Source organism: Schistocerca nitens, chromosome 1 (assembly GCF_023898315.1).
Source record: "Schistocerca nitens isolate TAMUIC-IGC-003100 chromosome 1, iqSchNite1.1, whole genome shotgun sequence".
Lineage (NCBI taxonomy): Eukaryota > Metazoa > Arthropoda > Insecta > Orthoptera > Acrididae > Schistocerca > Schistocerca nitens.
In genome coordinates, this window is record NC_064614.1 from 471,538,262 (window position 1) to 471,556,190 (window position 17,929).

Consider the following 17,929-nt stretch of genomic DNA (forward strand, 5'->3'; position numbering starts at 1 on the left):
TCAACACCGACATTGCGCTGTTGATGGCTGGAAACACGTTGCCTCGTTAGGCGAGTCTCGTTTCAAATTGTATCGAGCGAATCTACGTGTACGGTTATGCACACAATCTCATGAATCCATGGACCCTGCGTGTCTGCAGTGGAGTGTTCAAGCTGGTGGAAGCTCTGTAATTGTGTGGGGCATGTGTGTTGGAGTGATATGGGGCGCATGATACTCTACATACGACTCTGACAGCTGACACGTACGTAAACATCCTGCCTGATCACTGCATCCCTCATGTCCATTGTGAATTCCGACGGACTTTGGCATTTCCAGTAGGACAATGCGACGCCCTACACGTCCAGAATTGAGTCCATGCCACGTTGTCCTGGTTTGCGGCACTTCTGTGTGCTCGCGGGCGCCGTACACGATATTAAGGGGTGTTCCAGTTTCATTGTCACTTCAATATGTCGTCAAAAGGGTACGACGCACCACACAAAAGAAGACACGTTTGTCACTCTCATGTCATACAACGGGTTCGTCTGTTCTTTAAAATTCAGTGCTAATTTAACATAGCCAGTAACTGTTTCCATTGCATCGTGGTCAGATGTTCCCCATCACTGCATCGCTACAGTAAACATCTATCTCATACTTACGACCCTGCGATCGTAACGTTAGGGGCTGGTCGGAGTGCTCCGCCGAGAAGCGACGGGGGAGTGGGTGGAGACTGCGGGGCAGACGTCTGCCTTAACAACGGCGCCGCTGCTCTCGCTTTAGGGCCACTAAAGGGCGGCGGCAGGGTGGAGCATTTTACGCAGGGCCTCTACTCGGCAGGCAACATCACCGCGCTGCGCACTGCACTCGCGGAGGATGCAGCGTCAATACAGTGCACAACTCCTATGCCTTACAAGCGTTCACAGTAGCTACTAGGAACACAGTCGCGAGAAATATACAATGCAAAATTTTGTACATGGCTGCACGTTCAGAGACCGTGAATAGTTACAGCTGAAAGAAAAGCAGCCCTCGGTCACTATTTTTAACAAATTAACCTGGTTTCAACACTGCTAGGAGTATCTTCCTCAGAATTTAAATCAAAGAATGGTCTATATTCTATAAAATGCTCACAGAATTATGACTAAAAACGTGTGATACTGTATAAGTACGGAATCATAGTGAAAGACTGGCGAAACGCCCGTTTCGCAACCTGCACCACACAAGTAACGAGCAGCCCTTAGTTGCTCGCCTTCACAGTTTTCTTTACCTTAAATATCTTTGTGGCTAATACCCTTTTGGCATATTTATTATTTTATAAAATGGTTCAAATGGCTCTGAGCACTATGGGACTTAACATCTATGGTCATCAGTCCCCTAGAACTTAGAACTACTTACACCTAACTAACCTAAGGACATCACACAACACCCAGCCATCACGAGGCAGAGAAAATCCCTGACCCCGCCGGGAATCGAACCCCTGAACCCGGGCGTGGGAAGCGAGAACGCTACCGCACGACCACGAGATGCGGGCTATTATTTTATAAATGACATATAAGTACTATCACTCTTTCCGTACTTTTACTCTATCATACATTTTTAATCATAATTCTGCGACCATGTTACAGAATATAGACCATTCTTTGTTTTACATTCTGAGGAAGACACTCCTAGCAGTGTCGAAACCAGGTTAATTTGTTAAAAATAGTGACCGAGGGCTGATTTTCTTTCAATTGTCACTATTCACGGGCTCTGAACGTGCAGCCGTGTACAAGATTTTGCGTTTAATCATTCTTCGACGGTCACAATCCATCTTGAGTCCCATAAATACAGCAGACAGCAGCATCGCTGTTTTTTTCTTTGGGAATTTTGATGCCGGGTTATGTTCGACTTACTGTCGTCCTTCCGTGCTTCGTGGCACGCGGACCCATGGTTTCTGCTTACCCGACGAATAGCCAACTGCGTGTTTATTGACAGACACGGAATGTTCGGTCACGTCCATTTCGCAGTTCAGTGTCGTGATTTAATATATCTAACATCATCATGTGGCTTCTAAACTACAAAACCGGCCGTTAAATAATTCACAAGAGCAGCCAAGTGATTATTACACTGAAGAGGCAAAGAAAATGGTGCACCTGCCTAATATCATGTAGGACCCCCGCGAGCACGCAGAAGTGCCGCAACACTACGTGACATGCACTCCACCAATCTCTGAAGTAGTGCTGGAGGGAAATCACACCATGAATCCTGCAAGACTGCCCGTAAGTCCGTAAGAGTACTAGGGGGTGGAGATCTCTTCTGAACAGCACATTGCAAGGCACCCCAGATATGCTCAATAATGTCCATGTCTGGGGATTTTGCTGCCCAGCGGAAGTGTTTAAAATCAAAAGAGTGTTCCTGGAGCCATTTCGTAGCAATTCTTGACATCTGGAGTGTCGCATTGTCCTGCTGGAACTGTCCAAGTCCGTCGGAATGCACAGTGGACATGAATGGATGCAGTGATCAGGCAGGATGCTTACGTATGTATCACCTGTCAGAGTCGTATCTAGATGTATCAGAGGTCCCATATTACTCCAACTGCACACGCCCCACACCATTACAGAGCTTCCACCAGCCTGAACGGTCCCCTGCTAACATGCGGGGTCCACGGATTCATGAGGCTGTCTCCATGCCTGTACACGTGCATCCCCTCGATACAATTTGAAACGAGGCTATTATGACCAGGTAACATGTTTCCAGTCGTCAACAGTCCAATGTCGGTGTCTACGGACGCAGGTGAGACGTAAATCTTTGTGTCGTTCAGTCGTTGAGGGTACACGAGTGTGCCTTCGGCTTCTAAAGTCCATATCGATGATGTTTCGTTGAATGATTCGCACGCTGACACTTGTTGACGGCCCAGCACTGAAATCTGCAGCAATTTGCGGAAGGGTTGCACTTCTGTCACGTTCAACGATTCTCTTCAGTCGTCGTTGGTCCCGTTATTGCAGGATCTTTTCCACCCCGCAGCGATGTCGGAAATTTGATATTTTGCCAGATTCCTGATATTCACGGTACACTCGTGAAATGGTCGTACTGGAAAATTCCCTACCTCATCGCTACCTAGGAGATGCTGTGTCTCATCGCTCATGCGCCGACTGTAACACCACGCTCAAACTCACTTAAACCTTGATAATCTGCCATTGCAGCAGAAGTAACTGATCTAACAACTGCGCCAGACACTTGTTGTCTTATATAGGCGCTGGCGACCGCAGCGCTGTACTCTGCCTGTTTACATATCTATGTATTTGAATACGCATGCCTATACCAATTTATTTGACTCTTCAGTGTGTTTCCCTTACAGCTGAGCACTAGTGGCTGGCGCACGCAGCGAGTGGTTAATGGTGGCGATGATCTTTGTCCGCAGCGAGCATCTTCCCGTCGCCGGGCTCGTACTGGAGCAACCCGGGCGCCAACCTGTACTCGAACATCGCGGCGGCGTCGGGCCACACGATGACGCACCACCCCGGCCACCTGGGCTCGTACCCGCACTACGCATGACCCGACCCGGCGTGGGGCCGCGAGTACCGCCGGCTCGCCATGTAGCCGGCCCCCGCCGCTGCCGCCGCCGCCGCCGCCGGCAGCACCCACTGCCACGCGCCGCCAGACGCGGCTCCAGACTCCGGCAGCCACCGCCGCCGGCAGCTGGACGGCCAGCTGGAGGCTCCAGAGGCGCCGCCCGCGTCCCTGCTGCCGGACTGCGTCCAGCCGGCGCACCTGCCGCTGGGCATGCACATCATCGCCGGGCTCGCGGGGAACGCCTTCTCGCCGACCGAGGCGGTGCCCGTGGCTAGAATGATGGCCGTCTCACAGACAGACGCCAAACTATGAAGCGACCGTGCCGCAGACGCGGACTGTGTGCACCTGGCGGGATAGTCATCACCCGCCCCACAGTGGTTGGGACTACTCTCTGTGGTGCTTAATTACTCAGCTTCGTGTATTTTCCGTATAGGGCGACACTTTGAAGAGTGCCCGAAAGCGTAAGAAGGTCTATAACCTCAATGCGAAACCTAACACAGAGAAAGAAGTCATTGCATTATACTACTTGTCGAATACATCAAACTAATTTACTGTACGTACTAAATCATTTCTAGGCGTAGTCGTCATGTCCTCCTAAAAGATTTTAGCTAACGCAGAGGATGGCACATTTTAAGCCGGAAGTCGACATTTTCCTTGTAATCAGATACGTAAAACTGTCTACGTATGCTAATTAAACTACTTAGGAACAATTCTTGGAGCCACTTACACTATGCTCCTAGTCGTGAAATTTTCCTTATTCTGAACTTGAGTGACTGATATAGCTCATTCACTGCAGGTAACAAATCACGAATATTTTTGCACTTTGTCCTCTTATTTTGTAAAAATCAACTTCCAAACATCCATTTGTGGAAATTTATGTGTATATCAACAAAGCAGGTAGCCGCGTTTGTAAATCGCGCCCAACACCAAACCAATTGATCCAATAACGCTGACTGCAAAGTTGTTGTGTGCTCGCTAGTTTTTAGACATCAGTAAATGGAAAATTATGTCATGCTTAAGGGTGTAACTTACACGGGATCTCAAAGACGATACTCAGTTTTGTAGGAAAGTTATCTCCGTTCCCCACCTCGATTTTATGGCAGTTCGTCAGATTGTTATACTGCAACAGAGGAATAATTTTTGAACTCTGAGAACGAACGAGTTATCTATAACAATGTCTCCACTTGGATGAAAATGCGAAATTGATTCAGTAATGTGCCATGTATCTTTCTTTGCACTGCCTCATATTTGCCGTGCAGCACATCTCTTAGGTGGACATGTTAGCAAAACCGACATGAGCGAATTTTTCCATCGAATTCAGGTTGTTTGGTTTTCGCAGTCATTATACGATGTATGTATGTAAGATAGTAATTAAAATAATTCAGTTACCTTAATGATACAAGAAAGTAGTAAACTGCAATGTAAACTCTACATCATTGTACTGGAGTTACGATACACTATTGTTTAACACCTTCTACACCAGGTATTCGAATTCATAAACCAATGCAGTTTCTTCAGACTCTACCGAAACTCAGGAATTAATGGGTTTCCTTAAACACTATAAATCTGTGTAATTTACATCTGATGATCAACAGTGTAAATATTGTTTCCAGAAACTAGTTGCTATCGACATGTTTAAAATAACTGATCGAGTGAGACTAAAATTACCTAAATTTGACTTTGGGTTGATGCCTCCTGGTTTCACCCACATCGTATGCAACTGAAATGCAAACGTTAACCTAAGTTCAGTATAACTACGCGCACGTATGAGATTAGAAACCTGTTTTGTATTATAATGCTGAGAAATGTACATACGTTCACGGTTATTTTGTGTAAAGAACATTTGTAACTGAGGTAATGTTGAACGGTATGACTGTATTACGATCTCCGCACGACCCGAAGGGTATTGTAAAAGTGAAAATACTCTAGTCATGTTGTGATATAGACACCGGTGCCGCACATTTCCTAACAACATTACAACAATATTGTGGACGTGTGTGCTGTTACAGCGAGAAGAAATGTACTTTGTATCAGTTTTGTGATATTCTGTGTGTCTTGATCTTCCAGCTGTTTGTAGTGACACTGCCAGTGAATCAATGGCATTCTAGTGACTTAATACCCTGTCTGTTCCACAAGTTCACAGTCACCCAACACACAAAAAGCTGCTTGTGTGAAAAAGTGTCTAGAAGGATCTCATTCATTGTCAACGCTAACTGTTGCCATGTATATATTATATATATTTAGAGAAAAATTGTACATACATTCCGACAAATACTCAGGAGCACACGAGCAAGTAAGACGGTCGTGTGTTCTTGATGTTGGGTCGTATCGGTGTTGTAGCGTGCTCATTGTTTGCCCTGTACCCAGTACCGTAAACACAGAAACCCCTCACGACGCTTTTTGCGCATGCCCAGACCGCTAAAGAAAAGTAAATCCTCCATGGATACTTGTTACACGCCGATAGAATTGTGATGTAGATTTAAAACGAATCAAAGAAGGAATGTAAAACGAACGGGAGGGAAGTTCATTACATATTCTAGTGACTCTCAGTAAATGTTTTTATTTAATGTAGGAGCAGTCAGTGAATGAAATGTCTCTGCGTCCTTCCAGACTGATGATAGCCAATCTTCCAGTGAGATTTCTGTTCGTCATTTGTTTTCAGGACTAATAGAATGAGTTATTCCTTGTATTTACCGCCAGAGACTGGACTGATATCTGACTGCTATCTACATCCTGTTCTAGAAGCAACTAGTCCTTTGTGATCTCATTTTTTATGATTTAATTGTAAATAATGTGTAACACTGAGTTACATCGTCGACACATTCCTGTCTTTCACTCTATTCTAGTCATCTAAACGCTTATTTTTTTAATTATTTGTTAACGGACGGCTGATAAATGGAAATGCGGTACAAATAAACACGAGCTAAAGTCTTCATTTGTTAATCGTTTAACAATTTATGACTAGGTTGAAGATGATAAAGTACATGTCGTCTGTATGAGGACGTACTGTATCATCGCACCACTGAAACACCGTTTTCGTGGTAGTATCACGGAAACCTGAAATTGAATTGTTGAGATTTTATTTAGTCCCAGACATGTCAAACCGTACGTCGAACGCCTCACCTTTTGTGGTTTATTTTTATGTACTACGAACTTATTTAATTTTAAGTGTTCCTCAACCTTCCGATTAAGCGCCCTATTTTTAAAATTCGTTTAAAATAAAACAATATGGGTTCGATAACCATATGCCAAGGTATGTCGCTACTTCTTCATCACATAGGTCCTGCTACTAAACTCACCTCCTTTCGCTCCTTTGACATTCATGTCGTACCTGAAGGGAAATTAAGAGTCAGTAACAGCTTCTACGGACATTTTTGGTTTGCAGCAAATGACCCTGGAGGAAGAAAGGTATTGGGCATTTGATAACTGATTTTTATTACCTCATCGTATCCGGGCAATATTTAATCGGCAGTTGCTCTCCCATTAGACGGAGAGCTCTTTTGAAGCATCTGCATATCGTCATACCTTTCAACTCACAGTCTTACCATATTTCAGAAAAGTACCGAAAAGTACGCTAAGAAAAAAAAAGGAGACTCCTTTTGCCAAAATATATATTTTGGCAGTCGGCACCCACAATATTGTTATTTTGCGCGTGACGCTGTAACTAGAGTCCCGTAACATACGAGACGTTTCACTGCGTTGCAGAAAGAAAAGTTCTCTCTACTCAGGAGTGTGTCACTGGCATGATCTTTCCTGAAATATTTAGACTTTATACAAAGGTAGGATTTGAGCCCACTCTTAACCTGTCAAGTGAAATCTTCTATAAGAGTTTTGTCCAAAAGTGAACGTTGCGATCATGGTTTACGGAGCTAGGAGCTTTAATCTATCGGGTGGCTGATTTAATTTGGTAATAGTTTGGTAGTCGGGCAACGGTCTTGCCACAGTGGATACACCGGTTCCCGTGAGATCACCGAAGTTAAGCGCTGCCGGGCGTGGCCGGCGCTTGGATGGGTCACCATCCCGCCGCCACGTGCTGTTGCCATTTTTCGGGGTGCACTCAGCCTCGTGATGCCAATTGAGGAGCTACTCGACCGAATAGTAGCGGCTCCGGTCAAAGAAAACCGTCATAACGACCGGGAGAGCGGTGTGCTGACCCCATGCCCCTCCTATCCGCATCCTCCCCTGAGGATGATACGGCGGTCGGATGGTCCCGATGGGTCGCTTGCGGCCTGTAGACGGAGTTAGTTAGTTAGTTAGTTTAATAGTTTGGTAGTCCCGTCCGTAAGTACATCGATATAAATGTTAAGTGTCAGAGTAAGAGTTTTTGGCAGCTATTTCACAAATGACATGGACAGGCCGTCCATTTTTTTTTTTACACAAGACAAATTTTCACATAAATACTGAAAAATGATTCAAAACTACTAATAGAGTTTCTCGTCCTTATGAGGTGGCTGTAAGTAGCTACAATTAGTTCTCGCAACGACGTATGAAGTCTTAGAGCACGTTCGTGTCGCTGAAGACGTGAAACGGTGATTGCTGAGAAAACGAAACTGTTCCTTTATAACAAGATCTAAAGTCACAGCACGTTCGATCACATTAACGTTTCGTACGGCTTTCTTCTTTTCCTCAGTATACAAAAAGCTGCAGTCACTTATCAGAGAACGTGAATAGTTAGCGGAAGGAGCTATGATAGCAGCCATACACCGAAATCTCCACTATATGCGTTTTTGTTAGCAGCACCAGCTCAGACACGGGGTGCTCGGCGAACTTTTGCAAGGTAAGATGTTTTAATAAAAGGGATCACGGTGTTCAGCACTTCCTATACAGTAAACATAAAGGTGAATTATAGTATGTACAGAATTTACTGTAAGTGAATGTACTTTCTATTCACTAAGTTTCGAAAACCAGAGCTACAAATCGATGGTGACGTTTCGAAGCTCCAGTCTTTGCTATTTCAGCGAAGGAGTGAAAGGTTACTTTCTGTAACACTGAACCTCTATCTACAGAAGTCAATACTTGTGAGGCTCAGTCCAACTGGAGCGTTTCGTCACCCGTATTTGCAGTGGTGTTCTGTCAACCTCCGACTTGTATTCGCGTTATATCAGTGTTTTCTTTTTTTGTAATGGTTCCTTTGAAAGGAGACAGTGTTGTCTTTGTGGATGCGGGTAGCCGGCCATTCCCTTTCATTACTTCGCGTCACAAGTTTCGCCCACGCGATGGCGTCGCGTGTCAGAACGATAGGCCGCGTGTTTGCCTGGGCCCGGGATGTGGGATGCGGGATGCGGGATGTGGCCGGTAGGCGGCGCGACCGCGACACGCTGTTGCGGCTTCCGCCGGCCGGATCGTCGCGTTAAAGCTCCGCGGAAATCGCCGCCCGCCCACACATCACATCACTGCGCCCGCGCCCGCGGCCGCTGTCCGGGCTGCCCGCTTCTTTAAACCCTTCACACGGATCACAGTTCTGTGCAGTGGAGATCCGTAGTTAACAACTGCCAAACACACACACAGTTTCAACGTGCGTAGCCTACCAGTAAACATTCGATAAGTAACTGGTTTACGTTAATTTCCTGTCTTTACTCTTTTTCACTTTATTGCAGAGATTTGCAACTTTTTCTCCAATCTGTACAAGTTTCTTTACTCCCTTATCCTCCATACCTTGGCCTCACCCATGAATTTCCTTCTTCCCCTCAGTGTTTTATCTTTCCATTTTACAAATAAGATGGTGATGCGTTCTGGTGGTTAGGGCAAGAGCATGAATTATTTCTCGTAGCGTTCTACTTGCGCTGACTTCTACAAGTTGCTCCCCATACGAGGTGCACCCACAAAGCTTTGATTATCAACTCGAGAAAATATTTAGGTAATTATATTTTTATTTATAAGCAGAAACAGATCAGCATTCCTGGCACACATTAAAATTCGCGCTACATAATGCCGTTGTACGCCGCTAGAGGAACGAAAACAACATGGTGCTGCCCACCAATAGAGTGATGTATCATCATCATTATCATTATCTCGTTTCAAGGGTTAGATGTTGTAATCACTTGTGTCTATCATCGATTCATGTCTTACGAGTTCTACACAGTTCTCTCTTAGATGTTGTAATCACTTGTGTCTATCATCCATTAATCTCTTACGAGGTCTACACAGTTCTCTCTCTCCAGGTGACCGATAATTCATTATCATTTTGGCAATCTGTTTTCTATAATTCTACCATCATGGCCCTCCCATTTCATTCAATTCTGTATTATCATTAACGGAAACGATTTTTAAATCTGATCTTATTGTTTCATTCCTTATTTCATCCATTATATTACAGCCTCTTACCTATCTCATTAAATTCATCTCTGCTGCTTGTATAAACCATTTTTCTTTTTCTGTTACTGGTGGTGTATCGCGTGCTAATTCGTCTTCGGTTGCAGTGGAAATGTTGGAACTCTGTCGGGGCAATCCAGATGACTTCTTTATCCGTTTAGTTTGGCCTGACATAGTTCCAGCATTTCCGCTCGATACCGGGGAGTTCAAACTGTGCTGACCTGCTCCTGCAAATAAAGTAACAGCTTATAACGTAAATTTATTTTCTTGAGGTAGTAATTAGAAATTTGACTACCCGTCATATATCATTCCCTGAGAATAAGACTCTTCAACAGCCACAAAACGAGAGCTTTTTTTTCATTCCTGCTGGATGAGAACATTCTAAGTTAACCAGTTTCTCTCAGTAGAAGTTATTTTCTAAGCTTGAGATACTTTACTCTTTATTGTCCGTATGTTTATGTTACACAATACTGTAAAACAAACTAAGTATCTGTCACTGGAAACTTCAGCCAATTTCCCTTAAAGCCTCGCCGCAGCCTTTTGTTTGCATTCTGTCTGACTCTTTATGTCGTTATTTTTGCAGGTTTTATCCACTTGCCAACTCTTTAATGAATCAGGTGCTACATTTTCATCTTACGTGACAACCGCACTTTATTCAAACCATTGTCTCTCCTATCACCAATAAAGTCGTTTATTTTACAGTATCCTTCTTCTACAATATGCTACTATCGTATTTTCTGAATTCTATCTATTGTCGAACTCTTGTGTTGTCTATAGTCCCTCACAAGTGACATCCATTCTGATTCGCTTACCTCCTTGGATTCTTTACCGATTTTCACCATCAACCATCACCGAGTCACATTTGCAAAAAAAACAACAGAAAACCAAAGAAGTCACAGTGTTGTTATTGTGGTCTTCAGTCCAAAGACTACTTTGATGCGGCTCTCCCCGCTATTCTATCCAGTGGAAGCCCTTCAGCTCCGAATAACTGCTACAATTAACATTCATTTTAACTTACTATATTTGTCTCTTGGTCTCCCTCTTCTCCCTCTGCAATTTTTACCCCTCCCAGCACCATACATACACGCACACACACCACACACACACACACACACACACACACACACACACAGACACACACACACACACACACACACACACACACGCACACACACATACACAAACACACTTCTCCCCAAAACAAAACTGATAAATTGATGATTCCTTGACGTCTGAGAATGTGTTATATTAACCGATCCCGCCTTTTAGTCAAATGATACAAAAAAATTTTATCTCTAATTTATTCAGTACCTTGCCATTAGTCACACGATATACCTTCTGATCTTCAGCATTTTTTCTGTAGTATCACATTCCAATAGCTTATATTCTCCCTACAGACAAACACTTTCTGAAAAAGACTTCCAAACACATTTACATGCGCTATTAAAAATTGTGCTTCTTCAGACACGCTTTTCTTGCCTTTGCCGTTTACACCCTCCCTACTTCGAGCATCATCAGTTATTTTATTGTTCACATTGTGTAAATCTTGCAATACTTTTAGTGTGGCATTTCCTAATGTAATTCGCTCAGCACCACCTGACTTGACTACATACCCTTACCCTTGTTTTGCTTTTGTTAATGTTCGTCTTATATCCGCCGTCAAGACACGATCCATTCGGTTCAGCTGCACTCCCAATTCCTTTGCTGTCTCTGACATCTATACAGCACTGTCGGCAAACCTCAAAGTTTTTATTTCTTCTCTGCGGACATTAATTCCTTCTCCAAATATTTCTTTGGCTTCCTTTACTGTATGCCCAATGTACAGTCCCCATATTAGCATCAAATCAGCTTACCGTTTCGCGTAAATAATCATTTCTGGTACAAGCGATCTTATTTGTCTGTAATTTAGGTGCCGCATTTCCATTTAGTCTCGATTGCCGTCAGTATCCTGCATTGTACTGAGTTCCTCGTGTTTATCTGATAATAGCCAAAGAAGCATTACAGTCATTAGTTTGTCTCTTCAGTATTATATGCTATACTCCAGTGTGGTTTGCCCGTCTCAAGTGTTGTGCAGCGATCACGCACGCCTCCTCACAGAGGCGTGTGTCTGGACCCTGCAGTTTCTCCTGAAGATGAGAACGGTGGGGGTCGCTGCAACTGCGAATACTGGCGAGACGAAAGCGGGCAGCAGCGTCTCAGGACTCCTGTTCTGTCCGTGGGGAGGCGGGCGAAGGACAGCAGGCCAGCGGGCGCCCGCGGGTGGCAGGTGTCTGCCGCAGCACGGGGCGCTGCCAGGCAAGACGCCGCTGCCCGCTGTCTGCACGACTCAGGTCACGCGGTGGCCTCAACCGGCGTATACGCTGTACATAACCCAATAGTATCTTTGTGATTTTTAATGTGTAAATGTTATGTATATGCTGTTAACCAAAGAAATTGGCATAGAAATAACCATAAAAAAACCAGCATTATTTGGTTTTGTAAAATACAGTGTGTTTTATTTACTTAACTGTGTTTCATTTGAACGTTATCCTACTTCCACATTACTATAGGCAAACATGAAACTACGAAACTGTAGTAAAGCTGTCTTCCTGTTTCTTGTAATTCATCTAATATCAGGTGTGCAAAAAGAACAAATAGAAACAAAACCTTATGAGATACCTGGAGAATACTCAGTATTGTAGGACACTCAGTATAATGTCGTTTATTGAAACTGAACTACACTTCTCGAACAATCACTATATACACACAAAAACAAATAACTTGTAGACGACCATTATCAAGAGCGTCGGTGATGTCCGTCGGAGCTCGTCGGAGCTCGGCGAGGAACTGGCTGTACTGCTGCTGCGCTGGCCTTATAAAGCCGGCGGAGGCCGGCGGAGTACTCTGCAGAAAAAGGTTCGCATTAGTCTCTAGCAAGTTCTGTTTGTTTTGAAAAAATGTTTTCCTCTTGGTTTCGCCTGCAAGTGCTTGTGTATGTTATATGGTACACAGAGGTGTCTTGAGTGTGGTCTGCCGGGCAGGGGTCGTCTGTGGCAGACGTAACAATACCAACAAATACTTTAATTGAAATAAAGTGAACAAAATGCAATTTACTGTAAAAGCTTCCATCAACGGATTACGATCAAAAATGGCTGTAAGCACACTGGGACTTAACATCTGAGGTCATCAGTCCCCTAGACTTAGAACGACTTAAACCTAAATAACCTAAGGACATCACACACATCCATGCCAGAGGCAGGATTCGAGCCTACGACTGTAGCAGCAGCGCGGTTCCGGACTGAAGTGCCTAGAACCGCTCGGCCACAACGGCCGGCTGGATTATGATCAATACATCACTCAGATGGTGGCTTCCATTGTTGATACACTGACTGAAACTCCCTCTGAAGTTTTCCACGATTCTGAGAGTCATCTCGGGCTGAATGGCAGCACCCTCATTTGTTAATGCTTCCTTAAGAGCTTCCAGGGCTATGAGTCAACACTGAAACAAAATGGTTCAAATGGCTCTGAGCACTATGGGACTCAACTTCTGAGGTCATTAGTCCCCTAGAACTTAGAACTAGTTAAACCTAACCTAAGGACATCACACACATCCATGCCCAAGGCAGGATTCGAACCTGCGACCGTAGCGGTCTCGCGGTTCCAGACTGCAGCGCCTAGGACCGCTCGACCACTTTGGCCGGCGCAACACTGAAACGTCTTGGACGTTAGATACCTCCACAGGAAAAAGTCGCTAGGTGACAAGTCGGGTGAGCGTGGAGGCAACACGATATCTCGAAAGGACACAACGTGCCAGGAAACAAATGTCTCAGGATTTTAAGTGAAGGACGAGATGTGTGGGATGTTGCCATTTTACTGAAGCCCAAAGGTTTCCGGTCCCTGTTCATTAACAATACACGCACCTTTTGGCCGGAGAAAGGTTTGCAACGTCGCACAATAATGATTGCTATTCACTGTAACTGTCACACCGTCTTCTTCAAGAAAGCAGGGACCCAACACACCAACCGAAAAAAACACATCACACTGTTACTTTCTGCCTATGAAGTGGACACTGCTGATATTTTCGCTGGGTTTTTCAGATCAATAAATGAAATTTTGTTTATTTACTGCACCAGAAAGATGAAAATTGGTTTCGTCTGTAAAGAGAGTAAGATCTGTCCAGCGCACTTTTCGAAGAATGTCTGGGCATAATCTCGTTTGGGTTTCAAAGTCCCTGTTACTCAATTCTTGAGTCATCACAGCCCTATAAGAATAAATCTTTTAATCTCGCTGAAGAATGCTGCGAGCTCTTCGTTCCGATAAGTGTAGGGCTGTCGCGCACTTTTGTGCTGAGCGCCGTGAAAATTACTGGACTCAATGCATTACTGGAGGCACATTTTCCGGTCCTGTTGCAAAGCGATGGCGGCTAGGAGGTGTCATTTTTAAAGCAGAACCTTTTTATCTAAAATAACGGATCCGTATGAAATCATTTTCTCATGCCTAACAGGGTCATATTGATCAAGCGCATAGTGGACGCGGAAATATAGCTCCGTTGCTATTGGTGATCCGCGATTTTTAATAAACTCCTTGACTACGTAGGCACGATGCTCACCTGATAAAGCCGCGGCTGGCACTGACAGTGGTACATGCATAGCAACTGAATCACACAACTCGCACCACTCTACACCATTCCTTCAAATAGCTGTGTGGTTTCAAAATTTAGCGGACCCTACTCAGGTCCAGTTAGGTATTACGTAAAACAAGTTTTTTATTTTTATTTATTTTTATATTTGATAAATTGAGGTCATATGTAAGCGTAGGCTTCCGCGGCCGTTGTCTTCTTCAATAAAATTCTTCAGGGTATCAGACCGCATCGTCATAATTTAAAATGCGCCAACGTTTCGGCCAGCGTTGCAGCTAGTCTTCATCAGGGCCTTACGTTAACTGCTAAATGAACACACTTGGTTCCTTAAATAGCTGCACGAGAAAACCGTGTCGTTACTTAAGGCCCATAGTAAACAGTATAAATTCGCTGACCTACTACCTAGCGAAAGAACTGGCACCTAGGCTCCGACACCTAGTGCATCAAACCGAGTCCTACGATAAGGATTCCACTCACTTCGTGTCTCTCCTAAAGGAAATGCGTGTTACGGACCAAGATCTGATGGTTAGTTTCGACGTCAAATCCTTATTCACGAATGTCCCAGTATCAGATACTGTGAACATCCTAGAAGAACGCGTGGCACCTGATATATGTGAGCTTGTGCGCCACTGTCTGACGACCACCTATTTCAAGTGGAGAGGTCAATTTTATGAACAAACTGACGGTGTAGCTATGGGCTCACCCCTATCGCCTATCGCAGCAGAAATTTTCATGGAGGCATTTGAGGAAACAGCCCTCCAGTCCGCACCATTACGTCCAAATTGTTGGCTTCGCTATGTCGATGATACTTTCGTCATCTGGCCCCACGGAGAAGAGGAGTTACAGAACTTCCACAAGCACCTTAACCAACAGCATATGAAAATTCAGTTTACAATGGAAACAGAGAAGAATGGGGTGCTGCCTTTTCTCGACGTGGAAGTTTATCGAAAACCTGATGGTAAACTTGGCCACAAAATGTACAGGAAACCAACCAATACGGACAGGTACCTTCACGCCTCCTCCCACCATCACCCCACGCAGAAGAAGTCCGCCCTGCACACGCTAACGAAGAGAGCGTACAGGATAAGCGACGAAGAACATCTGAAGACAGAACTTGAACGCCTCAGGTCCATCTTCGGAACTAATGGCTATGGGAAGCAGATGATAGACAGCACCATGTCGACAAGGGAGAAGACTAATAGGGAAGAGGAGAAGGAGGCACAGAGCATTGCTGTGTTACCATATGTACAAGGGGTCACCGAACGTATTGGCAAAATTCTACGAAAAGCCGACATCAAACCAATTTTCCGAAGCAGAAACAAAATATCAGACATGCTCGGTTCTACCAAGGATGCAGTTGACAAACTGCACACAGCTGGCGTGTATGAAATTGGTTGTGCGTGTGGATTAGTCTACATAGGTGAGACAGGACGTCCGATTAGCACAAGGCTCTCGGAACATGAAAGATATATCCGCCTGAAACAACACACTAAGTCAGCAGTGGCGGAACACCGAGACGAGTGCGGGAAACCAATATTTTTTCAAGATGCCCGCGTCCTGGCGAAACAGCCTCTCACTTTCAAAAGAAAGATTAGAGAGGCGATAGAAATAGCCAAAAGACCCGCCAACATGAATAGAGAGGACAGGTACAAGCTTCCGAGGTCTTGGCTGCCTGCAATAGCAGGGCTACGGAGCGGCGGCAGAGCCGTGGCGGCCCATGCAGACACGCGGAGAGCCGCAGTAGTGGTCGCGAGCACACAAAGCAATGGCATGCCGCAGCCGGTTTCTGGACAGCATGGAAACAGTGTGACGTCACAGCCATCACCTGTTCGCTATTCGTCCGTCTCCTCCAATGGGGTGGATTAATATAAAGACCAATAGAAAACAGCCATTTTAACCAATAATAAAGGAAACACCAATAAAGCATACCTTTCACCCCTCCTCCTCCTCCTTTTACAGCCAATAAAGTAACGACACGGTTTTCTCGTGCAGCTATTTAAGGAACCAAGTGTGTTCATTTAGCAGTTAACGTAAGGCCCTGATGAAGGCTAGCTGCAACGCTGGCCGAAACGTTGGCGCATTTTAAATTATGACGATGCGGTCTGATACCCTGAAGAATTTTATTGAAGAAATTAAGGTCATGTTTCCTTTTATTACATTTTAACAAGTCATCTTTCACATAATTCCACCAACATAATTGAACATTTGAAGAAACTCATACACGAAACTCCGTCAGTTGCTAAGACGAGTCCTTCTATTTTGATACGAGATTCAAATATAAACGGTGACCTCAGCCACCTTCCAAATACAAGACCAAAAACTTCACTCTTAACAAATAGGGGTGACAAACACAGTAAGCAGAGTGAACAAAATATTAGTCACACCCCACACCCACGAGACATCACGCTAATATCGGATAACACAGAGCCCGGCCTTGATACTCGCCACTCTTTTGCGAGGAAGGGAGCTCATATGTTTCTTTAGGTATGCCATCTCCAGCTGAAGCCACTCATACAGGGGTTGGAAAAAAAATATGGGAACGTAGCGAGAATTGCATGATTGAACATAATCGCATATACTAGCCAAACCTGCACTTTGCGCTGTTGTATGTGTCTTCGAACGGGTCCTGCGAAATGTCCTCAGTACTTTGCAAATGTCAGTCGCGTACGAACATTGTTCTACGTAGTTGTGAGTGCATTACGTAGGAGCTAACTGAGTTCGAGCATGGGCAAGTTATTTGTGCTTGTGTGGTGGGTGCTTCCGTAACCTAGGTAGCCGAAGTACATGCTGTTTCAAGAGACAGAGTATCAAAGATTTATATAAAATATAGGAAAAGCGGAAAAACATCATCCGCTAAGCCACAACACCGACGAAGGTGTGTGCTGAGTGATCGCGTCAAACAGTCACTCAAGAGGATTGCAACGAAAAGCAAGAAGACCCCAGCTGCAAAAGTTACTGCAGAACCGGATGTCATACTCCCGAATCCTTCTTCTTCTTTTGCTTACGCCTTTGTCCTGCAGTTTTCTCGGGGCCGGTGTGGTTACAATCGGATTTGGCAAGGTTAATCTGAAGGGCTGGCTGCATGCCCTTCCTGCCGCCACCCCTTACACCCCCCCCCCCATCCCCCCACCCCGTTCTGGACGGAATCAGGGCACCCCACCTGTCTGCATCTAGTGTAAATCATGAAATAGTTCGAAAGTGTTTCAAATGTCTGCGAGTCGTGCAACTGAGGCGGGACGTGGGGACCAGCCAGGTATTCACCTATTGGGATGTGGAAAACTGCCTAAAAATCACCTCCAGGCTGGCTGGATAACCGGCCCTCGTCGTTAATCCACCGGGCGGATTCCATCTGGGGCTGGCACGGCTACCCAAGTCCAGGAAGCAGCGCATTAGCGCTCTCGGCTAATCTGGTGGGTCGCACTCCTGTCAGCACGAAAGGGGCCCCATAAGCAGGGTCTCGTACAGCGAGACTGG

General features: G+C 45.0%; 1 protein-coding gene across 1 annotated transcript in view; it reads left to right on the forward strand.

The window, feature by feature from the left end:
* The window catches only part of LOC126236049 (transcriptional regulator ERG homolog), a 300,731-nt gene extending 297,224 nt beyond the window's left edge, over window positions 1-3,507 (forward strand). Inside the window, exon 7 of the mRNA XM_049945092.1 lies at window positions 3,374-3,507. Coding sequence (XP_049801049.1) covers window positions 3,374-3,507 — 134 coding nt within the window. The remainder of the gene's footprint in view (window positions 1-3,373) is intronic.
* Window positions 3,508-17,929: the final 14,422 nt, after the last annotated feature.